This window comes from Amblyomma americanum, chromosome 3 (genome assembly GCF_052857255.1).
Source record: "Amblyomma americanum isolate KBUSLIRL-KWMA chromosome 3, ASM5285725v1, whole genome shotgun sequence".
Classification (NCBI taxonomy): domain Eukaryota; kingdom Metazoa; phylum Arthropoda; class Arachnida; order Ixodida; family Ixodidae; genus Amblyomma; species Amblyomma americanum.
In genome coordinates this window covers 126,234,269-126,260,504 of record NC_135499.1, presented here as the reverse complement: position 1 = coordinate 126,260,504, position 26,236 = coordinate 126,234,269, and the positions used below count along the sequence as shown (strand labels likewise).

Here is a 26,236-nt window from a genome sequence, read left to right as displayed (position 1 = left end):
TTGTCCATATGGCTCTGACAGCGCATGCACAGCCGGATAATACCCACTATTTGAAAGACTTGGTGCAGTTCACACTGGCGGAGTTCCATGCGCAGCGATCGTTGTGGTATAGCGGAGGTGCTGGTATAGTTGGTGCATCTGCATCTTTGGGACTGAGAGCATGGACACCTCCCGCCACTACCCTAAACAGAGCAAACATTCCCGTGGGAGGCTTGTTTGTGTTCGTGGCCATTTCGCGTCGGCGTGGCCGATCGTGGCAACGGCAGCGAAGCAGAGATCCCGTACGGGAATCTATGATGTCTCTGATATCCAGAAGGGAGTAGGTTTGGGCAGGGTGGTAATTCATTGTAATCAAAAGAGTTACATCTATTGCTCGATAAGACCGTCATTTTGTATAACCTGAGTAGAGAAATCAAGGAAGCGTGCGGAATAGCAGAGTCAGGCGATCAATGCGTCAGCAGGCCGTCTTTGGCATTATAACTGAACGAGCCCGATATCATGGCATAATGGCATGTGGCACTTTTGTTATGTTTTTTAATCTCGTTTCCGTCAGCTGTATCAGTTGCGTACATATGCTCCTGGTCTACAATAAATCCCCTGGTTTGAAAGTTAGCGCTTCTCCCGTCTTGTCTTCCTCCTTCCTTCTTCCCGCGCTATGCTTCCTCTGATATCCATCCCACTCCTATCGTTGTATGCGATCCAATATTTTCGGCTGCTTTCTCAGGGCACAGAAGGCAGTGACAGCCGTATGGCGCTCTTGACCCCTTCTTCCCCTGATATTTGACCAAGGCTCACCTAACCCACCCTCTCTCCCCACAAGTCAGACCTGCCGTAATTGCGCGAGCACAGAAGGCGCAATCATACACTAAACAGTCCATCCCCCGCTCGATGTCAACAGCAATTTGACTCCCGGCTAAACAGCAAAGCATGTTTGCTGAATACAATGGAGGCTACTGCGGTGCTAGGCCATTTACAACTGAGAAAGTGTCTTGGACAGCCGTCGTTGCAGAAAGATGCGCAAGCAAGGTGATCGGCCAGACTGTGAGAAAGAATGTTTACGAAGGAAGGCTGAGAGGTCGGCCCGAAACTGAATTCAAACTAGGCGAATTCTCTGAGGCGGAACTGAAATATTTCCGCTGCTCTTTCTTCTGGCCGGAAACTGGCTGTATGCTTCTGTGGTCTCTCTCTCTCTCTGAAATGCTTCTGGAGGCGCTGATTTTTTGTAGTAGGAGAAATGAACAAAATAGGGCCACTCATATAATTTTTTGTCTGTTATGCCAGTAGTGGTAGAAGTAAAAAGGATTCGGACCTCATTTCGTGCATTTATCACGTGAACGCTTCCATCAGCAAGTTGCATGCAAGAGGAGGGAGTTTTGGATGTGAACTGATTAGATATAGCACGCCATCAGATGACCTCTGCAACTTAACGCGCTCGTTACAACGCAGGTTTGGCCACGCGTCACTGCTCCGACAATGGTCTATGGGATGAGACAATGGCAAATTATACCTCGTGTACAGGATCGTCATATCATGTAAGTTTTCAAAAAGACGTCCAGTGCATGAATATTGAAGCTCCGTTAAGTCCCTACCAAGACTAATTCTTAAGCATCAGAGCGCTCATAATCGTTTCGTGAGTTCTTTGTGTCACAGCCTCTCGGTGACGCGCGAGTTTGAATCTACCTGGACGCGAAATGTCTTGCATGGGCAATAATGCGGGCAATGCTACTTATGGAATAATGTTGTCTAGTTTTAGGAGGAGTTTCGTTTCCTTAGTTAACTTTTGAGAATAGTAAATGTTTACATGCGGAAATGCATAGAGACTATCTTATTTGGGGTACTCGGCACGGAATTCGTGCTATATACAATAAGATTGCAGTTTATATGTAGTGCACAATTTCAACCATAATTTTATGTTTCTTTATGATTAAGTAATTCAGCGATCAGCAATCCTAAAGATGTTCTTACAAACGGCCTTGTACTGATTAAGGTGACGAAATGAAGGGCTCATTACGGTACACCCAGAAATGAAGCCAATGATCACTGAAACGAAGGAAAGCTCAGGGGAATGTTTTTTTAACGTAGGCGTTGAACAGAAATTAATGTAGTAATTATTTAATACGCGTAAGGTGCCATAGCTCAGTTCGTCAGTTAATCGAACGCCATACGTGACGTGTGAAGGTCCTCTGTTAGAAACCTTATGCCTGTGTGTGTGGTTGTCTTCTTTTCTAGTTTCAGTTTATTACCTTCGATCAAAATAATTATTAAGACGCTAATTGCCCCCTTTTGTAAAGAATGCTTTCCTTCGCTTAAAAGACTGCTAGATTCTCTCGTGCCAAAAGGAACATTGAAACGGCATAATTTTAATTTATCACAAAAGAACTTTCAACCAGATTATAAAGCTATAGTCGCCCAGTATTCAAACTTATGTCTGGCTGAGCGTGCGCGCAAAAACAAATTTCTTGAAATATTTTTCTGGCAGTGTACAAAAGAGAATCCACTTTGTGCTCTTCACAATGCAATCCATATGACAAATGAGCGCAGAGGGGATTAAAATCCAGAACTTCAAGCCAGTGTGATCAGGAAAGCATGTGCACTCAGAAAATTTAGATATCATGTCTTGCTTTTGCTGCCTACCGTCAACACGTGAAAGCAGCCATGTCACATTGCACTACGGCTAGCTGAGGCAGAGAAGAGCCCTTAACAATTAGGACCACGTAACATTTTACTACAGTATCTAGCCAGATGCTACACTGCCAGCGATTAGCGATTGTGAAGCAGTAATGGTTTGCGAGAGATCGCCAGGCAGTCAACTTATATTGGCAGCTTGTGAGCACAGCGCTCCTTAATCTCCACTTTCCAGGACCCTAGTCTCAAGGTTCTATACGGTATAGCGGAAGACGTCGGACACTACGTTCCGTGGGAGCGAAGCTCGCTGCGTGGAGAGAACCGGATGTGGCGGGACAAAATCGACCGCTTCAAGAATTGCCTCAGATATATGCTGCAAAGGCCAGCACTGCATCTCGGTAAGGAAATGGTAATATCATGGGCCTTCGTGTGTTGCTTGCACGCTTGCGAATATTTATTTTTATTTATTTATTTATTTAACAATACTGTTAACCCTCAAGCGAGGGTCCTTACAGAGAGGGTATGAAAACTTCGTGGAAAATAGAATTATTCACAATCACTAAATACATCAGCAGAAGACAGTACATTCGTTCAAGCATCAAATAGCACTTTCAAGCAGATGGTCATCCAGAGATCGCTCAAATTCATGCAGATCATTCTGTTCTACAACACACATATTGTAAGTGTCTGGCAAGTATATTGTGGGGCGTTTTAGGTGGCTCCTTTGTGATGTCCACCTTTCATACTGAATTAGTCCTAAAACCTGTGGTACTTGTGGTCACTCCAAATTAACATCTATATTGCGGGCACAGTTAGCGAGCTAGGTACTACATTTCAAAGATACGCATGAAAGTGTAATTTTTGCTTTTAATTAACCTACAATGCGCTAAGGTGCAATGGAATACAATTTTTTTCCGCATATAATAATTTTAAAGTCCGATTTTAGTATCCTGCATTGAAATCGATAAAAAAGGTATTTTTATTGCCTATAGTCTTCCTGAGAAACGTTCATCTTAACAGTCGCTTGTGATATCTACCAAATGAAGCCTGATGCTGTTTTTAGTACTGTGGCGCGCGGCCTTATAATAGCGCTCAAGTGCAATACACTAACGTTTGTTCTTTTATTGCGTAAATGTTATTTGACTTTCGTATGATTAACAAGAAATAGTTTTATTACCTGGTGTACATTCTAAAACAATCTGCACCTTTGAAGTCACTTGCAGAATCTATAGAATCAAACGTGATGTATCCTCTATTACAAATACTTAGTATCAGTGTATGCTGCCCTTAAATGATTTTGCCATAGATGACAACCGGTCAATGTGTTACCGTACATGGGACGGCTGGACTTGTTGGAAGGACACCCCGCCGGGTCAGACCGCCTACGCATCCTGTCCGCGTTTTGTGGCTGGCTTCAGTGCATTAAGTGAGTGATCAACAACTCAACAACTCAACTAACGGATTTGAAAGTGGTTAACTATGTTTAGGAGCTTTTTCTTAGTTTCCACAAAAATGACCGAATAACATGGAAAATCAGGAAATTAAAACCAAAGTAAAAGATACTGTGAGCAGCTCAAGTGACTAGACAAAATGTACGCTTAATTAAACGAGATTTGATTTATTTTCCTGAGATTACCTAGCTTAGAATATTGGATTAAATCTTTCCATAATTTTTTATCCTTCTACAAACTCAAAGGAAAATTAAGAAACGTAACTTCTACCATACTATTTTTGTGCATGTGTGCTGCTATGGATCTTTCTTTGCTTTGTTACACTGCTGGTACTGTCGAAGTGACACAATCCCTTTAGATTGTGGTTTTTCTTAAATCCTGCTTCCTAAGCAATAATTTAATTTGCCCTGAATAACCCTATATGAAAAAAAAAGATTGAGCAACATAATCACCTGCGCTGCCCAATTCGGTATTACAGGTTAAAAGAGAGGCCAACAGTATGACGGCCTGCTCGTCTTGTGAAATTATTCTTCGCGCCTCATTGTTAATGCTTTAGCATTGATATTTCCGGTAGGCAGAAACGAGTTTATATGACTGATTTTTCAAAATATCAGGCATTGGCGTTTTATTCAGAGGATAAAATAAAAGCAGCCAGTGCTTAGGTTCGATTCTTAGCGCACAAATGTCCGACGAGAGCCGTTTTATATATGGCGCGCTTTGCTGTACTGCTTTAGGCAGTGTGCAGTCGTAAACACAATTGTCTATAGCGTGAGGAGCAAAATCGCAAAAAGAGGCAGGCAGGTGTCATGTTTTGTGGTTTTGCTCCTCACGATGTCTTGCCAACTGGCCTACAACCACGTCCTTCTAATTTACATGACTGCAGCGCTCGAAAGGCCCACCGTGGAGCGCACTAGAGTCACTTATGAGTGGCGTGGGGCTCAGAACAAGAAGATATCGCGCATGCACATTTGCAAAGATCGTGCTAAACTCATCATGGTTCTAAAAAATTTAGAGGGTGCTTGAGACTGCTTACGTGCGGTGAAGGAGAAAGCATTAGAGTTATAGTGAGTGTTCGGCCTCAACGCAGGTTGCACACTGAAAAATGAAAGAAAGACGCGCCTCCGAACTTTGATTCTACAAACGCTGAATCCATAAAGGTTCGAGTAAAACATTCTGAATATACAAAATTCGAATACCTGTCTCAAGCTCGCCTCCAACCTGACTAAGAGATGTATGCTATACAGAAGAAGTATGACACGACCCCCAACGGTGTACGACAAAGGGTGCCGTCACAATTTTAATGCGAAAATTTGTTTTTGAAGAAAGAAACTGACGCAGTAACTGCCTCTCATCTCGCTGGACGCCTCAACCGCGCTTCAAGGAAAGAGGTTGAGAGTCAGGGAAATCGCGCAATTGAAGGTGCACAAGCAAGCCTGCAACTTGACAAGCACATGTAAGCTATATGCACAGAGAAATCTTAAGAACCATCCGGAACGCTGTGCTACAAATGGTTGCCCACTATTCTGGTACGAATGTAGTCGGGAAAACTGGCGCCACGTTGAGGTCGGTCAGTGGGAGATGTACATAAATGAACGGCAAATATTTGATTCTCTGAAATGGCGGTGCTCGGCTTACCTTGTGCGCCCTACGGCTGCTTCATGCCGTCACCATATTTTTCTTTCCATCGCTTTTATTTTCTGCACCATCTGCGAGTACACGCTCACTCTCACACACTGACATACTAACGCATGCCGCCGGATTTCCTAATCATGGAGGTAGTGAGGCTTTCGCCTTAAAACTATATCAAGTTCGCCACGCAGCGGCGATTTACTTAAATAAACAGCAGAGCGCGCCGTTATAATGCCTAGGCTAATGCCTGGGCGACTGTACATCTGAGGCCGGTGCTCAGTCTGGTTACGGCGCCGATCTACTTCCCGCCTGGGAGCGAGCAAAGCAAGGTTCTCTCTGCAATGAAAATAAACAATATGTCTTCTTGCGTAGCGACAAAGCTGACTTCCGCAATGCTGAGCGCGGCAGTGGGCGAGAGCTTCTTCGGCGGCCATCGCACTAGGCTGAAGTACAGGCGCACCGCGTCTGTTTTTTTGTAACATTAATGTGTCGTGATGCAGAGTTAGTCTAGAGGCTTCTCGCTGCCGTAGAGAGCTTATACAGTAACTGTAGCGTCATGCAGCGTGCGGCGCCACCACTCGGCGCTCTTAGCTTTAACTAAGTCGATGCAATGGCGGCGGAGCCACGCCAGCCCAGGGTCTCACCTTTTGCTTCTTTTTAGTTTCATTTTAGGCAGTGCGATGGCTGTGGCGTCGTGCGAGCAATATCACCTGATTACTGATGGAGGTCTGCTTAGAGGGCAGGGGAGAGGTGCAAAACGGCTCTTGCTGTAAAAGCCGGCAATGCCAAAAAAAGCTGCCAGACATCCAGCAGTAGCGTTGGCCTAATTGAACCAGGTGCCCTCGCTATCCACGCAACATAGACGTGTCCCTACTTCTCTCCAAAGGGAAAGCTGAGAAAGTGTGCACCTTGAATGGCACCTGGTTTCGGCACCCCGTGAGCGGCAACGTCTGGTCCAACTACACTGCTTGTGTTGACGAAGGCGACCTGCAGGTATGTAGCCCTCTTAGGAGTATTTTCTTAGGTATGCTTGCAAGAAAAAAAAGACACGAATTCTAATTTCAAATCTTATACCGGTTTCCACGCAAAATTATTACTTGTAATCTTCGCAGTGTGCACGAAATCAATGACGTAATGATCATTTGGGAATTGTGTTGTACGTATATAGTATCTCCCCAGAAAATGAAAAACTCTGCTAATTTCTTCAACGTAGAGGCTTGACCGTCGAAAAGCATTGTCTCGGCAGCCATGTACACTCAGAAGAGGTAAAACGACAACGAAATACATAAGGCCATAAACAGATATAAGCCCACCGCTCACAAAAGGACCTGGCGCTCAGCGCCTCTCATCTACTAAGATACGAAGATCTTCGGCACTTGGGTCATAAATATCACATGAAGTGTGCCCTCAGCCGTGTTGGTACCCTAGGATTGTCACGGCTTGTGACTGCACTGGTTTAGAAGGCGTATAATTTGCACTATTTGGTGATTTTACGTTTCTATAGTTGGCCAGTACAATATATATCGCTGTTGGCTCATAGGCCAGAACTGAATAGAATAGCCGTTCAAATTATACTAGGGAAGTAATCAACGTGAGCTCTAGTTTCTAAAAAGGTTGTGATACTGTTTTTAATGGTGACAAGATGTTTTAATTCAGATATGCGTGCTTCGTGTTATGCTACTATTGCCTATTTTCACACGGAAGATCTATAGCAGACAGTTGTCTCTTAAGCGATGCCAGGCAGCTGTGTTCTTTAATTTGCAGCCACTCATTAGGAAATACGTTATAAAATAAACATGCTAGGAACGATTATTTGCAAAAATACATAAAGTCATGCTGACTGCATTTTTGGACCGAGCAGCCTGAAAATGGAAATGAATCGAGAAAGCAATTACGAGGCCACACCATGGCCTCGCTGGTAATAAAGCCGGATTGGAGATTTTCACGCGTCTTTTGCCTACACTAGATTGTATCTATACTATTGCATTGCTGAGCTAGGATAAAAAAAAACGGTGTTTATTGTTCGCTCCTCTTTACCGAACTCATCCCTGTTGTCGCGATATCTAATGATTGGTCAAACTAATTTGAACACTTTCATTTCGCAGTTCCGAAACTTCGTGAACTTGCTGTACGTTATTGGGTACACATTATCTTCCGCGGCGCTGCTGTTCTCACTGTTCATATTTTGCTACTTCAGGTGAGTCTGAATGCTTATATCCTCAGTGGTTGGGCTTTCGCATGCGCACCCTATTTCGGTAGGCTGGAGATTTGTGATGTGATCTTGTTTAAATAATCTTGAGAACCAGATAATGCTTAGTGTCTAGAGCGCCATTCGGCTACACTTCTTCCAATGTCACATGACGTTTTTCAAATGACACGAGTCTATTTCTTTATACGGGTGTGCCGAAAAATTTAAAAGGCCAGACGATCTCAAGCCGCAGTATTGCTGAGAATAAAATTTGTTTTAAAAGTCGCGTAATATAAGGTTCAAAGTTGATAATCACGAAAAATCTGCATGCAAGACGTGAAGAAGAGCGACCTATCGGTGGAAAGGTAAACGAAGGAGAAAGGTTTAGTAAACTGAGTTCAGAATTTTTAGCTGTTATTAATAATTAATTATTGATACGATTAAATGTGAGAAATTATATGACCAGGATAAAAATCGCAGAGAAGAGAAAGGGCTTCCCTTGAAGGAGAAGTAGCTATCATTACAAATAGCATTATTATTGTTTCTGAAATCAATAGTTTGTTTGAAGGTGTCTGTTTTGGGGAACGACTTCTTAACTTCGTGCAGTGTATCGTGTAATCTTTCTAGAAGGCCGTAAGATTTTTTTCGGCTTACCAGCATGCATTTAGGAGAGGTGCCAGCTGTTACCCAGCTTGTACCCCCAATGCATCAATTTTCAAGGATACTGGATGCGTCCAGACAACCAGACGTCTTATTTCTTCGTCTCAGTGAGGCTTTTGACAAGGTGCCTTACTAAAAATAATTTAACCTTCACACATTAGAGCTGCTCTCCTTTATAATTAAGTGGGTCTGTACCTATCTCACCGACAGGCAGCAATTCAATCATTCCGCAATTCCTGTTCAGACATGCTACATGCGACTTCAGGGGTCCCTGTTATTGTAGTGATACCTACATTACGCTAACACTTCGAGCCTTCAGCGTGGCACCCCCTGAGCTCTGTGGTGGCGCCGTGGCTGGTCACGTGGTTTGTCACGTGGTGCGGAGCAGCTGCCAGCGGCGCGGCGCGCCGGCGAAACCGAGTGGCGGAGGGGGGGGGGGGGGTAGTGGAGAGGGGGAGAGAGTGAATCCACGTCCAGGGACGAAGATGAAGAAGGAACGCCCAGCGAAACGCAGCAGCGAAAGACTGACTTTGCAATTAGGCTTCGGCCAGATGTAGCTATGTATCTATCGCGTCACTCGAAGTTTAACCAGAGCTAAACCACAGCCATCTTTTTATCTGTGTGAACGACCTAGTGGTTCTTTTGAAAAGGTTGTATCTTTGAGGCTGCTTGCCGACGACTGTGTGGTTTGCAAGGAGATAGTAAGTGATTATGGCTGCCTGACATTACAAACCGTAGTAGCAATCACCAACCGGTGTGCGCGCTGGGGTATCAATATCAACCAAGACTATACCATAATGTTATGAATTAGAAGGAAAAAAAGTGCCCAGGCTACATTGTTATATACTTTACAACCTTCCTATTTTATAAGTGACCTTGGAGTTGCACTAACTAACAAACTTACATGGTACTCGCGTATCTCCGACACCTGGTCATCCGGAATGAAGAAATTATGGTTTGTTAAACGAAAAGAGAAAAAAGAAACAGAAAAAAAAAACAGATGGGAATCAGTACCAGAATCACAGCATGCAGGGTTTGTGTTAGGTTCCGACTTGAATATGCGGCAGCTGCCAGGGATCCGCGTAATAAAAAAAGAAATTTTTGACTACTTGGTAATGAGGTGAATATTTATGCACGGAAAACCTGCATGCTATTTTCTATAAAATGAAAAACGCTTCGAGTCATGTATGTCCCACTCTCTCCTTGTCTGGTCTATCTTCTTTGAACAAATATTTGTGCTTATTTCGCCCCAAAATATTTCTACTGACGATAATGTTCGCGTAACAAACTATTTTGCAGGTCTCTGCGCTGCAGAAGAATCACTGTTCACAAGAATCTGTTTCTATCGTTCATCATCAACAATCTTTGTTGGATAGTGTGGTACAACCACGTCATTTCCAACCCGGATGTAATAGAGCGAAATCCTGTGAGTACAACGCAATATATCTTTCTCGTAGCGCAGAGAAGTGAACCTTTGAATATACTTTGTCATATCAGCGATGAACTAAAGTCATATCAACTATGAAAAGTAACCTCCTTTCCTCGCAGATATGGTGCCGAGCGTTGCACGTGGTTACGCAGTATTTTCTGCTCTGCAACTATCTGTGGATGTTCTGCGAGGGCTTCTATCTGCACACATTGCTTGTGGTAGCGTTCATTGCCGAGGAGAAAATACTAACGTCGCTTCTGCTCATCGGCTGGGGTGAGTCATCTGAAGCTAGCGTTTCATGCGTCCAGTCGTTGGCGCCAATAATTTTTTTATCGATATCATTTCTGGTTTGGTTGGTTTATAGAGGTTTAACGTCCCAAAGCAACTCAGGCTATGAGAGACGCCGTAGCCAAGGGCTCCGGAAATTTCGACCACCTGGGGTCCTTTAACATGCATTGACATCGCACAGTACACGGGCCTCTAGAATTTCGCCTCCATCCAAATTCGACCGAAGCGGCCGGGATCGAACCCGCGTCTTTCGGGCCGGCAGCCGAGCGCCATAACCACTCAGCCACCGCGGCGACGATATCATTTCTGAATGAAACGAGTTCCTCAGGCCACGGAGTAAAAATGTAATGCCGTAATTTTACACTAATTGCAAGGCGGAAACTATGGCCTCCGAGCGAAGACCGGCCAAAGACAACTCATAGTCTGCTGAGAACATCGGTTCTTGACGCTTTCAGGAGCACGTGTAAGGAGCCATCACAGAGTAAAAGAGCAACCTGGCATGTAATAAAAAGGATTATAATGAAATGAATGAACTTGAAACCAGTGGAGTAAAACTAAATTGTTATCAAGTTAATGTCATTCATTAATACTTCCCGGAAAGATAGGGAGCTCGAGACAGCAGTAACGAGTAGAAAAGAGAGTCATTCTGAGCTCGAGATTGTATCGAATAGCAATTTGTGCATACCGAGCATTTTGCCTAATAAGTCCTGCAGTTTTTAAAAGTTTTGAGTGAGAACACTTTTTTCGGCTAAGAATTGTCAGCGGCGCAGCACGTCAGAATACAGCTAAGACGTACTAACTGTTAAGCGAGTTAACTAATATTGAATGCTTAACTTTTTACCTATCACTGTTACTTTACTAATTTATTGAAAGACGTGTTAACCACATTAATTAATATATGCATCAGTTTTTATAATTTCGAAAACGCAGGTACCCTCGTCACTGTGGCCCAAGAAATTTTTCCTACATCGCGCCAAGATGAAAAGCTCGCCGTGAAAGATACCCCTCTTGTACACGTAACTCGTCGAAATGGCCAAAATTTGTTTGGCCTAGCGGCGAGGGCGTCTGCGTTTGAGAAATTATAGAAGCTGATGCGGATATAACTTATGGTGGGCTGCGCGCCTCTTAATAAATAGAGACTAAAAATAATTATTAAAATGTTAAGGACTCAATTTTAGTTTGTACTAGTTGGGACATTTTAGCTATGATCTGACACGCCATATTGCTGACAATGCTATGGCAAAAAAGCGCTCCTCATACAAAGAAACTCTATTTTTAAATGTTGCAGAACATCTTAGATGAAATTTTTTGTAAATAATGCGCTGTAGTAGTAACTGGGCATATATGCGCAGTTTTCGCTAAATCTATATTTTTACTTTAAGAAATATAAACCTTAGAAGAAATTTAGAAAAAGTGCTCAAACAGACTGCATGATGTTGAAATGAACAAGAAAGGACGATGGTTCAACACGCACTGCATATTACCTTGCTGTAATAACGTGCTGTTGCCCTTCCTGACTCGCTCCGAATATGGCCGTAACGAAAAGGTGCTCAAACGCAAACATGCCCGTACTTTAAATATCAATTAGCACAACCATTAAAAATTTATTGGGCATACCAAAAGGCCTTCTTAATTTCATAACAGTTATATATAGAGAAGTAAATTGAGTATGCCTTTATCTATTGTAAAAACAGGGGGGGGGGGGGGGGGGGATCGCGAAAACGGAACGAACACGACAACACGAGCGCTGACTTTCAGCTGAAGATTTTTTACGGCAACGTATATTTACACGGTTTCACCTCACAAATAACACTAAACAAAACGAAAAGAAAAATCAATAATCCCGACAGCAACACTCCTTTATGTTTCATACGTTACAATTCTGAAAATGCGCCCTCTAAGACACTCTAGGAGAAGCAGCGATAACGTGAGTTTCCTAAGGCATGCTAAACCACCCTTATCAATGTGATACGCTTCGACTAACTCTCTTATGGTTCTATTTTTATGTCTGAAAACGACAGACGCCTGATGAAGCAATGGGGCGCATTTGAGTTCAGATTATCAACAGTGCAGAGCTAAATTCGAAGCCTGAGCGAATTTAGAACGGTTAGAACAAAATTTTGCTTTTTGAACCCCGATTTCAAGTGGTCATTACAAGAATTTACAATTTCTCTCTTATGGTCAGTTTGAAACGCTAATTTGAAAGGTTTTACTGGAATGACATGCTGCAGTACCAGCCTATTTACCTTCTAGGTGAATGATGGTACAAAACTTCGAAGTTTTCCTTCACAGTATCGTTGCTTACAAACGGCTGTCTGAGCTCTAAATTAAAAGTAAAGCTAAAGATGTTTTTTCATGCGCAGTAAGTAATGAGTTTACTGGGGCACACCTTTTATTTCTGAGCATTGAAGTTAGCTTTATCAGGGAGATAAAGAACGATACTTGAAGGTATGTCAAAGATATCGACTCACCATTTCCAGACAAAAATTCAAATAAGTACGGCCTTTTTTTATCTACACAGACCTCACGCAGTTTTATTATAGTTTGGTGATTAGAGATGCCACGAAGAACTTCATCTTTTCTTTGTGCTTTAGCTGACTCTCTAACAAAAATATGTAATAGTGATTCTGAACCTGCATAGCTCTCATGAGATATTCTCCACTGCTATATTTAGGAGCATTCGGGTAATGAGAAGGCAAGTTATTGCCCTGAAAACAAAATTTACAGAAAAAATAATGGAATCATCCCCAGTCTTCCACACGAACTACTGTTTTGTAATTTCTGCAAAACGGAGTCCATGTTATATGGAAAATATTGAATTCCATATCTTTTTCGCACAGTTATCACGTACTTTCTGCAAAGTGTCTCGTCATTTCCATGTGATGTGCACGGCATCATGCAGTGTCACTGTAAATTTCGAGTTTTCTAATCACATGGAAAGTCCACATCACCTCCGTATGTTCTGCATGATTTCTTTATAAGCAATAGAGAAAACATACAGAATTGTATAATGCGTTACGGAACGTTTAACTACGGCAAGAAGCCTGAAATGTTCAACAATACAGCGCTTATATTCATCAAAAATATCAGATACCTATTGTTACCATCACCAACTTTGCATAAGTTGCTCTAGAAGTTAGGTATATGTAGTTTTAATTAAAATCAACCGCCCACTATAGTCCCGCTGACTTTATTGTGCGTGAGGTAAGCGCTTGAAATGACTTCTCCTTTATGAATGAGTTCTGAAGATTGAACTGGCGGGCTGATTTGTACTGAATTGTGAATACACAGCACAAACCACGAGAACAAAGAGTACACAAAGAGAGTGTGTATGTTCTGTGTATTGAACAGCGCACGAGTTTGACTCGTACCTTTTGTGTACTCTGTCCTTGTGTCTTTCGGCGTGTATCCACAGCACCCAGCTTAATCATGTGTTGTTACAGCAGGACCTTGGTCATAGGCTTCAAATTATTCTGCTATATTGTACATTTCGTAATAATACTTCAGCTACAATAGCTCGGAATACTAAGCACATGCGACCGCATTCACGCTGACATTTATTGCTGTTCTTTACTTTGACACGTACGCCCCCCCCCCTTCTCCAAAAAAAGCGCAGTCCTTGAGGCTCAGCTTATCATAAAGTAGCTTTACTCTGATGTCATCCGCTCTTTATTTTACAGAACCTTCCCAAAAGTGTCTTCGTGTTTTATGAGCTCTAAACCAAGCATCTGCCGAAATCGACACATTCTAGCTTTAGCTTTTATTAACCGTGCATTACAGACGTATTTTCAAAGTAATAAAACGGTGTACACATTAGGAATTGTGCTTCCGCTTTTGCGTTTAACCCAAAACAGCTTTTATTAATTATTAAAGTAGCATCCACTTAATTTTCTCTAATATTATAACTCTGCGCTAGAATACTTCAGGCGCTTCACTGCATGGTTCATCGAGCCGGGGAATGACTAATTCCTGCCACTTCAGTTTTCCAAATTATCTATTGCTTTGGGGGAAGCTTGTCCGGCGTCAGCTCTGTCCATCACTTCAATAGCGTTTCCTTCTACAGCTACTTGGATAAACATATTTGTCTGCTGTTCAACGCAATCAACGCTTAGCATTTTGAACATCTCAAAAAACGGTGACTAAGAAGAGGACTAATCCTCGTTTTTCATGCTGTTCAAAATTCTAAGCCTTCACGAACTCTCCCACTTTTCGGTTCTACTTCTATGAACGCTCAGTGTTAACAAAGAAACTCTTTCTACAATGTTTTTCGGAGTGATCTGTCCGTTTTAAACATCGACTCCCGCTGTCTTCTTACCAGAACGCAGCCCTGTCAGCATGCCTAATTCAGAAGGGCAAGCATTGGCTTCTACTTCCGCGCATACCAAGAGATTAAAATGTATGAATGAACACAAGCAGATACTTGAGGCTCTATTGGCAAGGCAGGAGATAAAATAACCGGCTTTCAGTACGATTGCACTCGCCAGGTAAATGTCTGTCGACCTAGATTACGAGGAAAAAGCTGAGAAGCAAGTTCAATGGTTGTTTTGCACTGCTGAGTTTCTTCACATAAGGTGGTTTCACTCTAGATCGCTTCAAGACAGGCTTTATGATGATCACAGTAGACAGCATTTTGGTGAAGCCTTTTTGCCTGGAACGTGTTGTACTTAACTTGCTTTTTATTGGACTTGTTTCCTCAAAAGGTACATTGCGCGCTAAAGGCAGAACCGCAGTTTGGCCTAAACAAGTAAATTGTCCTAAACAGCTCTTCGCGCATAAGTTGTTTTTAATCGTCCAGTAGTTCTCATAATAACATATATGGTGTTGCGACTGATACCATGCAGTCAATTCTTGACCGATGCTGTGGGAAAATGTTTGCCATTCGCAGGATTCCCTATACTTCCAACCGTGGCCTACGCTGTTGTGCGTGGCTTAGATACCGAGGCATCAGATATGTGAGTGTGACAAAACTTTACTGTATATTGCACGTCCTTTTATATAAGCACAAATACCACCAGAGGATATCTAGAGAAAATGTTTCTGAGCTACATATAAACGATGCAAGCATGGTAACCAAACAGCGAGTCCTCGCAATAAATCACTAGCTTTTAGTCTTTTACAGCATTACGATGCAAAGTGTATTATGCTGCCACAGGTCAAAGCAAAGCGATCGATCATGTTTGTTCTCATTTAAATGGAATAATAATAATAATAATAATTGGTTTTTTTGGGGAAAGAAAATGGCACAGTATCTGTCTCATATATCGTTGGATACCTGAACCGCGCCGTATGGGAAGGGATAAGGGAGGGAGTGAAAGAAGAAAGGATGAAATAGGTGCCGTAGTGGAGGGCTCCGGATAAATTTCGACCACCTGGGGATCTTTAACGTGCACTGACATCGCACAGCACACGGGCGCCTTAGCGTTTTTCCTCCATAAAAACGCAGCCGCCGCGGTCGGGCTCGAACCCGGGAACTCCGGCTCAGTAGTCGAGCGCCCTAACCACTGAGCCACCGCGGCGGGTCAATTAAATGGAAAGCAACACATTTCTACACGCGAAAAACATTAGAGGTGATTTTCAGATACCATACAAGTAACCGCAGCGGCGGCCAAGTGGCTGAGCATCCGCCTCGCATGCGGAAGGTGCGGGGTTCGATCCCCAGTGCCGCCGGGTACCCACCGGTGATACAATGGGCAGAATCTTCCCATGGTCTTGTGCTCGGTTTATTTAGAATGAAATGCTTGGGAAAATGGGTCTCTGACCCCACCTTGAGAAATCGAAAATTCCCTGTGCCGTTGCGCTCTTTGGCCATAGATGCCCTTGCGCCATAAAAATCTAGAATCATCACCATACCATACAAGTGAGCTGATTAAGGTTCTCGTGACGAGACCTTAAGTAAATTTTGATGCCAAATATTTTAAGCATCAAATAGCTTGATATGTCATCAGCATACATAACTAATTCAATCACATTATTGTTTGTTTCTTCTTTAGGTGAAATTTTTTGGTCATATATGTAGAGTGCTGATTTCGTGTAGTGCAGTTCATCATTCGCTTGTTTTTGCTATTGTTCCTCTTTTTTTCCTGAATTGCTTAAGAAGTCGAACCGCCTCTCAGGAAGGTCCTAAATAATTAAAATGAGTGCATGTATTCTTTAGCATTGATTGCTTTCGCCAATGCATGTACTATCGTTACCAAAAGTTTACGAGACACGTGTTCTCAGAAAAATGATTGTAGCTCTGACTCGCCACCAACTGGAGCGTTATTTTTACCAGGGGATAGAGCATGAACCTCTCTGCATACATTTACACATTTGACGCGTCTGGATTACTTGAATATGCCGAGATAATTTTCTCGCGCAAACTCACGCCCCGTAAACTTTCGATAGCGAATGTACAGTACGCAACACTCGATAATGTCTGCTGCGTGAGGCGATATGAATATGTTGCAAGCGTGATGCTTAACTCTGTTCTCCTTTAAGGTGCTGGGTCGAACACGACGTCTGGTATACGTATATACTGAGCGTTACTGTGGGCCTCTCAATTATGGTGAGCGGGGTTTCTTTCTATGAAGAAAAAACATGCATTTTTTAGGGAACTTTGAAGCAGGAATTACAAGCGTTGACGAAATGAGCTTCATTGAAATATTTATAAATTCATTCCTCCGCTACGGTTTCAAGCTTTTAATATGAAACGAAAGATTATCCGACTGGCACAGATTATGAAGAAGGCCACCATTACGTTTAAAACTCAAATTTTTGGTGTCCTACATCAGAGCATGAAAACACCCTCTGACGTCTTCTTCTGCACTGCAGCTTAGCACAACTAGAGAAACGCTACACAACATCTCCTACCAGATATTCTAAAGCACGCATAGTGTTAGTATGCACAACTGTAAGTTTTCGACTGTCAACTTATGCAAATTGACTAACATGCTTCGCTTCGGTGATTTTAACATTTATTATATGTAATCCTTACCATTCACCCTCATACTGTGATTATTTCGTTTTTCTTACACTCGCAGTTTAGTTTCGCATTTCTTGTGAACATCGTGAGAGTTTTGGTGACCAAGCTTCGTGTCTTGAACTCTCCCGACAATCAGCGCTCCAGGTGAGCACTTGTCTAGTTTGCTACTCATAAAGCCGTGTGGTGTAATGTTGGTTTTATTAATGACACCCATATTTGTTGCTGGTGGCGTCTTTTCTTGCTCTTAACTCCATGCTAAGCGTGTTTGGGCATCTCTTTTTTACACTTTCAACTGTCAATACAAAGCGTTGGGAACTAGGCCTTGTTCTCAATTAAAACTTATTGTTCTTCTTTTTATATAAAATTACTGACAGCCACACGACGGTGACTGCAGGAGTGGCAACATTGAATTGGAAACTTAGAATGCTAATAAACGCTATTGGTCCAATCTCACAACACATCTAAGGTTACAAAACGTTATAATAACAAATAATCAACAGGCTAGGTATCATATGCCTTTATTCGAAAGACGGCATCATTGTCTTATATGCGGACGAACGCACTGCAAAAGGTCTCTAAATCAATACAAAGTATGAATAATAGCCACTACAAGGCTAAGACACTGTCCGGTTAGAACTGTCGCTTAAACAGACTGAACATGGAGCTATGAAATTCGGAAATGTTTTTCACATTTCGATCGCTTTGGGGGAGAAACTATTTAAAAGCATCATCACTGGCCATTGGAGGTGGAATATAGTCATGACAAGAATGTTCATTAGTTTTAAGTCAAATGGTGGTACCTCCACAAAAAACAAAAATGTGTTCGTGCGCTGATATAAACATGAATTTAGACAATAAAAATTTCAAAATCTTCTTTTTGACTTAGTGGTGCTGACTAATAATATCGATGTCTTTGCATCTGTTTTCTTTCTATCACAGTGTCTATAATGAATGAAATTTTGAGTATAATTCTTCTCGGCTTTGTATAGGTTAACCGTACATTTATAATTTTCGAAAGAGACAAAAAAGCTGGACGTGTTTTTTTCTACCTCACACGTTGCCTCCCGCAATTTCTGTTACTCCATCCTTCATCAGGAAAGCAGTTCGAGCAACCATCATCTTGCTCCCGTTGTTGGGCTTGCACTACGTCCTGACTCCATTCCGCCCGCAATGTGGCGGCGGCATACTGCTCGTCTACGAGGTCATCTCCGCTATCTTCACGTCCCTGCAGGTGCGGTTACCTCCATCCTGGTTTCTTTATTTTTGTTTCTTGTGTGGTACGAGCCTAAAACATGAGGAGGGATGTGAGCTGTTGCTTAACACTTAGATTAAAGCAAAGGCTTTACTACTCCAGCCAGCGAGCCATTTCGGCTCGTCGCGCCGTATGCCGTATGTCATATGTGGCCCACGAACAACCTTGAGCCGCCTTTGCCTTGCAACGCCGCAGCCGCGCTCCAACAGATGGCGCCGCCATCGACGCCGCTGCCGTCGCCACTCGCTCCACCAGATGTGCTCCGCTGGGGTAGAGGGAGAGGAGGCGTCGCGGTGGGAGGTATATATATATGCGCTTCGCCTCAGTGTATTGTAGTCATTATGGAGAGAGCGAAAGAGACGGAACAGCGACAGAACGAAGCGAGGAAGAGACAACGCGCTCAAGAGACGCCCCGCCCGGTGCTTGCACACACTTCCAGGGCACCGCGGCTCCCCTCCCTGTTGAGGGCTGACGTTCCTGCTGCTGCGGCGGTGCGACTGCTGACCGGGTCCCACGGCCAAGGACTTCCACGGATGCGACGGTGACAACCTCCCTCCCCCTCCCCTGGTCCCCAAGAGTGATGCCCAAAGGGCCAACATACGTCGTGACCAGTATCCCCCTCCTCCCTTTCATAGTAACAACCACCAACCACCAGACGCCAGAAGAGCGCGCCGCACGACTCGAGAAGCATCGTAACGAAGATGCGGCTAAAAGAAGTCGTGCCACGTCCTGGAGTGACTCTTCAACTGCGGAAGAGGCCGGTTTGAGTTCTCGAGAGCGTCGGGATGAGACGCTGCGTAGACGACGGGCCGAGGAAACGAAGATTTCGCAATCACAACTGGGGTTAACCAGAGCTAAACCACCGCCAATTTTTTTTTTTTTCAAAGGAGACTGTTGCTGTTAGTTCAAGAAATTCTGCAGTGCATTCGCTTTGTTAAAGAATAAAGATGACCATTTCGACGCTGAACGGTACTGTGACTTGGTGTTCTCAAATGCAGGGCACATAGTCCAGTGGGCTGAGATTCCACTGGGATTCCGGTTTGAACTTTAGCTCCTTTTCTTTTATTGTTTCTTAGTACTCCTAGTCATCTTTTTTTTTCGAAGTCAAACTTGTGTATACCAAGCGTGGTTGCGTGACGAATTGATCTTGCCGCACCTGTCGGCGTTTTCGCTAAGCGGGGGTGTCACCGATATAAATAAGCAAACTGATATGTCTCTAGAAAAACATGGCCATGTTTTGACCCCTGTGGACAGCGGATGCTGCCAGAAGGTGGCAGAGCAATGCTTCCGTGTTGGCGTTGCGGGCATCACTTTTGCATCAGACGCTACAATAAGCATGCACTACAGGGTGAAAAGTCTTTCAGGCCGGTTGGCCTTTGGCCAAACTTCATTCATCAATAACTTTGCAGTAACTACAATCGATGTGTGGATCAATGAATGAAAGCAGCTGGCTCGCAGCGCTGGTTCATGTAATTCACGTGTTGTGTCCCTTTCTTTTTGAGAAGCACTGTAAGCACAGATCGCTCTTTTGTTGATGAAATTCACATTCTTTACACTCTGTTCTGCTCACTTTTCAGGGCCTATGTGTTGCGATCTTGTTCTGCTTCATTCATGACGAGGTGAGCCGGAGTGTTTCGTAAAAAAAATGTTTTAATGAACTTCAATCACAACAAAAATTTTATGGCATCATAGCCTCAGTTGCTTTTGTGCCATTAAAATGAATATAACTAACTAACTAACATTTTATGGTGTTTTATGCAGACCGGTATGCACACTGCGACGTTGGACATTTACTGCCAACTTCAGTGTATCTATCTGCGCGAGTACCGTGGCGTTAGAAGAAAAAAAGAGAACGCTGAACATGAAAGTTTGTCACATCTTTAACTTATGTACGGCCCTGAGACACAATATACTCATCATTCCTGTGCTGCCAATACTTTCCAAGCATACGAAAGCAGCTTCTTTCGGTAAATAAATTATAGCTTTCTTGCAGTTATTTTTTTATATATATTGTATCTGCCGCGTCAGGAGTCCTTATCGAATTTATCAGTGAACGATTAATGCTGTCGCTTTCTGACACAAACAGTGGCCAGATCGTCTAGGTTAAAAAGAAGCTGAAACGGTTTAGAAATTGCGTATGCAGTGGTTAGGAAGAAGGGAACTTGTAAATTAAGTATTTAAACTTTTTCTCGATTCTGTCCGTAAAGAGAGCCGAAATCACTCGAGAAGATCCCGCCGCTAACACGCCCTCGTCGCATCCGGGAGCGCCGGGTGGGCGGGCTGAAAAAGGGGAGAACTGGCGGAAGTGACGCCATCTGGGGAGAGCCGGCCGGCCATCCTGCTCAACAATAACACAGCGCAAAGACAAAACGCGTACAAGTAAGGAAACATCACAAAGCGCTGCACGTTGTTGTGTTTCGTTACTTGTCCGTTTTTGTCTTTTGCACTGAGTTATTGTAAGCATGATTTACCAACACGCCCAGCAAGTAGTGTTAAGTATCCAGCTCTGCTCGCTTGCTCCGCGCTTCATCCCGTGCTTTGGTGAACGACGACTCAAGGCATTCTTCTGCCCGTGCCATTTGTTTTCTCCAGTTTTGTCGTTCTGCGAGACAAATTGACGGTATGCAGCATACCTAAACTACTTGCACACAATATGTTACGGCATCAATATTTCTGTTGTCGTCATTTTATATTTTCATCTCCATGTAAACTTTTTGGCTGTTCGAGGTCGTTCACATTCATGATGAGCTGCCGCCACTTCCAGCAAAAGTTTTACACCCTTGTCACACGGGCTGTCTAGCTGTGGTTATGCTCAATCGCTGTTCGCCGTTGTCACACTGCTCGCCACCGCTCTCGGTTACGGCAACCAACGGCTCCTTGCGTGCAAGAAACGAACTGAAGAGCTTATTGGCCGAGCGGAGGTGTATTTGCAAATATATTAGCTATTTACAACGCATTCTATGTATAATGCTGAGTGCCGTCAGGTGGCATTATTGCTTCCACCACAGTACAGTACACCACCGCGCCTCCCGCAAGCCGTCCGCGCCAAGCCACATTCTCTGCGACGGTCCCTGGCGTCAGTGTCAGAAAAGCGCGCTAAAATTTTTTCTTCTCGCAAACAATTAGCCCTCGGATTAAGGGATGTCAAAAGCGCATCCTTTTTGAGGTTCGCTGATCGTACTGAGTTGCTGGTAGGAATGACAGTTGCGGTACAGTTCTGTTCATAGCTGCATAGAAGCTGCCGTCAGTGCGGCTGGCCCGGTCGCTTGCGGGCTAGCTCCTGCGCTAAGGCTTCGCTGAAATCGATCATATTTTTCCTTTATTATGAGGCAGTGGAACTGTCTCTAAGGCGGTGCCTTGAGCAGACCATTTACTATAGCGCTGGACAATTCCAAAGCGAAACAAACTAGGCCACCAGGGACCAGGGAGTAGCGCATTGCCACAGCGCCGTCGTCCGCAGCGCTCGCGGGCGCTCCGTTGCAGTAAATTCACAGAATTAGGTGCTGCGAACGTTGCGAACTTGTCGGTTATACTTTCGTGATGCGGTAGTGAGCGGGCCTTTTTCGACGCTAAAGCTACAGAATGCGTAGCTTGAACACTGTGGTACGGTGCTGCAGTACGCTGGTGCTGCAGTACCAAGAATGTTATCAACAGGACGAGAGGGAATCTCCCCGATATCTACGCCCACTCACTGTGCAGTCAAGTCCGCTTATAAGTAGCGGCCCATTCCGCCCATCCTCATTGTGAACAAGGGACCCGTATGGGTCTCGAAACGTCATGTGCTAAATATTTTTTCTTTGGCGAGTGTATGTTTCTTGTGCTTCCAGTAGGCTGTTGCGGCGCCGTCCAGCCATGAACTCACTCCAGCTAACTAAGCTTAGAATTCTCTTGCAGTTCTAAAAGACCTGTAAGTAGGCTCCTTACTATAAACAAATGAACAAAGAAATAAATTGTTTTCCCTAGCGCATTTGGTGCAAGCATGCCGGCGATATGAATGCAATCATGTTCACAAGCGTCACAAGAAGTTGGTGCTCCGGCTTTTTTGAAGCAGCGAGGGCACAATAGCGCTTCGACGCGATTTTCCTTTTTTTTCTAGTGTCACTTGTACATGCGCATACGTAAATCAGAAGTACGGTTGAGATTTTCGAAGCGTGTAAATGCGGCGACTTCACTTTCACTGTCGACGCACTTAGAGTGTCGTTGGTTACGGCGTTTTCTGTAGTCTCTGCTGGCTCAAATGTACAGGCTAAGAGCCCAAGATGTGGGATACTTATTGAATAATCCATAATTTGCTAAGCTGAGTTGTCAAGCCACCTGAAGCAACGCGATACGCAGGGACACCGTCGGCTCCAGCCGGAGATCCCCTAGATTACGTCAAGGCGGCCCTGCCTAATCACGCGCAGCAGCGGCATTCGCTTGGTGCCGTGAGGCGCTAGTGCGCGTTTTCGTGTAAAAAAAACAACAACAACATTGGTTTGCGTTTATTTGCGCCATTTTTAAACGACATATTTCTGTTCAACGGACATAAAGCTATGAAATGTCCCACGAAACTCAATTTTTCTAAAAGTGTTTCAGCTTCCCTTTAAATACGACGTTCCTACATTTATAAGCTATACAGTTTTCATTTTCGCACCAAAATTCATTTCCTCCCCTGGTGCCAGCTTTATGCAAATGTTCTGCGGATTTTTACATGCGTGCTTGCAGGTAGAGAATTACAGAGCCCAAATGAAAACACGTGATATTTTCGTGGCGAGAAGGAACCAAACAATAAAACAATTTCTGCAGCGGCTTCAACTGAGGCCGCCGCAGGGCAGCCGTATTTCAACAGAGACGAAGAGCAAGAACATAGTATACCAAGATTAAGGTGCATTTTAATAAAACACAGGTGCTTGAATTAAATTTTCAACTTTTAGTTAACGCGTGCCTAACTGCCCACATTACTAATTTATGATCGATCGGACATGTAAAAATTCTTTGCTTAAGCATCGCACGCCGGAACGCAAACGAATTAATTGCCACGAAGAAAAATTGCTGTCCCACCTATGCACTGTGCACCTATGCAGAGAAAAGTCGTAAGTGGTTCGTTTTCACCAAAGAAGAGATACCTTACTCAAGGTTCTCCAGTAGCCTTGAACGGCAACTTAGTGCACATCTGAGATGTCGGCCGTTGGCACGAGTCCAAAAGCGTGGAGCCGGATGTCGTGTTGAAGTGCTGTGATATGTGGTTGAGGAAGGTTGCGATTAAAAAAGTGACATGAACAGTACGCTGCTGGATCGCCTAGAGCAGATGCTAGAGCAGATTCGGGAACTATTTCTGAAACTATGTGTCACTACAAGAGATTAGGGAACTACTATGGGCCATCTTTGTTGGGGAAAATAAAGGTACGCAGTTTGGCGCTGCTGGTTAGACTAATTTTTTTCAGAATGTTATTGTGTCTAAAGTACATGTATAATTTTCATGCAAATGCTTTCTAAATTTCCTCTGCTCGTTCCATATTAGTGGCGCTGTGTGTTTAAAAGGCCACAAATTTTCTCAGTTCTTCTGTCATTTAGAACAAAAAATAATGTGACGTAGAATTGTTACCCCACTGATTTAACTTATTTCCGGAAAGGTAACCACAGAGGATCACATGTTGGCGCTGTTTTTTCAAGAAAACTGGTGCTTTTGGTTTTCTTTCTGTACAGGTCGTGGCCGCTCTGCGCCAGACTTATTCCAAACGTCTGAGGTTCAGAACTACATATCGGACATTTTATGCAGATACTAGTGTAACGGTAAGTTCCTCAACTACCACAGAAGATCAAGTGGCTCATAAGGTGTCACGAGTTTTAGGTTAAAACTTATTTGACATATGATACCTCTACTCAGTTTACGCCCAGATAAATACATTCCATTCTTCAGTCCCCCTACTTGTAAGGGTGCCTTCAACAACCGCATGCTGTCAATGTCGTCTAAGACGGGAAAATGAAATTCAAATGCGTAAAAAGTAAATAAAAACGTGTTTCATTGAAACTTGATGTTAGGCCACCGACTCTCACAGGGAGCGGTTGCGTAAGTGGTGCAACTACAATGCTTCAATTGTAATGTCACGTATTTTGCCATTTCCTAAAATTAAGACATGGCAAGCGCATTTTTTGAGTTACATTTTACACTGACAAATTATTGTTCCTTACTCAGTTTACCAACCACTGCTAAACTAAATCAACGCATTGCTGATCCTTTTCTTTACAGTTTGTACCAAAGCGTCCGTGACACGTCTGAATCACCTCCATGTCACCTGGCAGTTGCTGGAATAATCTAGGTTTTATGGAACACCGTTCTCACCATCTCATTCGTTCTTCATTTTGCTGTCTTTGCCTTGCTTAGACTCCGTGTCAGCGCTGTCTACGCCTGTACGCGCGCTAAAACGAATGGTTCTTTCCTGCAGGGGTCCTTGCCAGAAGAATTCTACTTGAAGGCAGAAAAAATGCAATAAATACAATAGCAAGAGTCTGTAGCGATCATTTCTTCGCAGTGAGGGACAGTTGTAAAACAGAAAAAAAGACTTCGCATGTGACGCAGTTACGTTCACCATTGAACCTAGGTCCTAGAGTTCTAGAACTTCCACACAGAAGCTCAGCCATTGTCTGTGCGGTCCCTCTGTGTGTCCACTGAATTGTAGGTAACCTACCCTAGGCAGTCCCCTTAGGTGGGAAGTGGGCGACCACGGGATTTTGTGATGTCATAACAACCTGCACAACGGATTGTGAGCAAACTGCCCACACTGACAGGTGGCAGTTCAGTCAATAAATTATTCGTCGCGAGAGGTTGCTCGGGAAGAGCAACAGTGGCTCATCTGCAACACTGCGCCAGGAGTGATACGAGGACTCCCAGCGATACGTGGATATAGAGTACAGAATGACCACTTCCTTCTGTATTGACATTAACCCATTAACGCCATTGCAGCTTATGTCCGATTTCACCGATCTTTGTCTGTAGCTGGCTTTACCTTGAAAACTGAGCCTCGAACACAAACCCGAGTGATAGCGCACGTAATTCGAATTTGGACAGGCCATGCTAAATCGCCCGCAATTTTTTCAGTTGCTGTCGATCACGACACTAAAGCGATGAAGGGGTTGCAGTGCAGTGCAGTGATTACATTACTTAGTTTACATGTAAGTTTGCTCAGCCATTTTCATGTCGTGGCTCACCGAAGTACAACGGTTTATCGGAAAGGAATCGGGTACTACGCTGTCGCGTAGTACCCGGTAAGGTGGAGCTTAAGTCAGATTTCGCCGATCTTGTCTGAAGCCCGCTTGACCTTGAAACATTTATAGCAACTGCGGCGCGAGGAGCTTTCTTAATGACACTCAGGATTGCTGTAAGGCATACAAAAACTCAAGCGTTACGCTCCGGAGGAAAGACAACATTGAACAAGTGGGTTTGAGCTCTGAGTTACCCATGAGCCGGAGATCCGGCGACCTAGATGTTGTGCAGTCATTGGCGCCACCTACGTCCCCTTCTTCAGTTATCTAATAAACGCCACTACCAAAACTGCAGTTTGCCGAGACTTGTCAACCGCTTATCATGGCGTCAGACCAGTCGTCTCAATACGTTTCATAATTCATAACAAGTTTGACATAATTTTAGAGAATGCACCAGCTTTGTAAACGTGGCATAACGGCACCTGACAGAAGAGTTTTTTTAATGTACCAGCCATCAGTGGTGAAAATCCTTACATGAAAGGGAAGAGGGATGAAACAACATTCATTCAAT

The 26,236-nt window shown here is 43.7% G+C and overlaps 1 protein-coding gene across 1 annotated transcript; it reads left to right on the top strand.

Moving 5' to 3' along the window:
* The first annotated feature begins 1,452 nt into the window (after positions 1-1,452).
* On the top strand, positions 1,453-24,407 carry LOC144123286 (calcitonin gene-related peptide type 1 receptor-like). Its single transcript, XM_077656140.1, has 13 exons — positions 1,453-1,532; positions 2,861-3,023; positions 3,932-4,051; positions 6,592-6,698; positions 7,811-7,902; positions 9,853-9,979; positions 10,102-10,255; positions 15,156-15,222; positions 16,748-16,814; positions 17,290-17,375; positions 18,327-18,462; positions 20,061-20,102; positions 24,169-24,407. The coding sequence occupies exons 1-13, from the start codon at positions 1,494-1,496 to the stop codon at positions 24,316-24,318; spliced, it is 1,350 nt and encodes a 449-aa protein (XP_077512266.1). The 5' UTR covers positions 1,453-1,493; the 3' UTR covers positions 24,319-24,407.
* The last annotated feature ends 1,829 nt before the right edge of the window (positions 24,408-26,236 follow it).

Bases quoted from the DNA above. Each gene is read 5' to 3' on its own strand.
- LOC144123286 (XM_077656140.1), top strand. From the start codon at position 1,494: ATGGCAAATTATACCTCGTGTACAGGATCGTCATATCAT. The intron at 3,024-3,931 runs GTAAGGAAATGG...ATTTTGCCATAG, and splicing joins AAGGCCAGCACTGCATCTCG to ATGACAACCGGTCAATGTGT. The intron at 16,815-17,289 runs GTGAGCGGGGTT...TTACACTCGCAG, and splicing joins CTGTGGGCCTCTCAATTATG to TTTAGTTTCGCATTTCTTGT.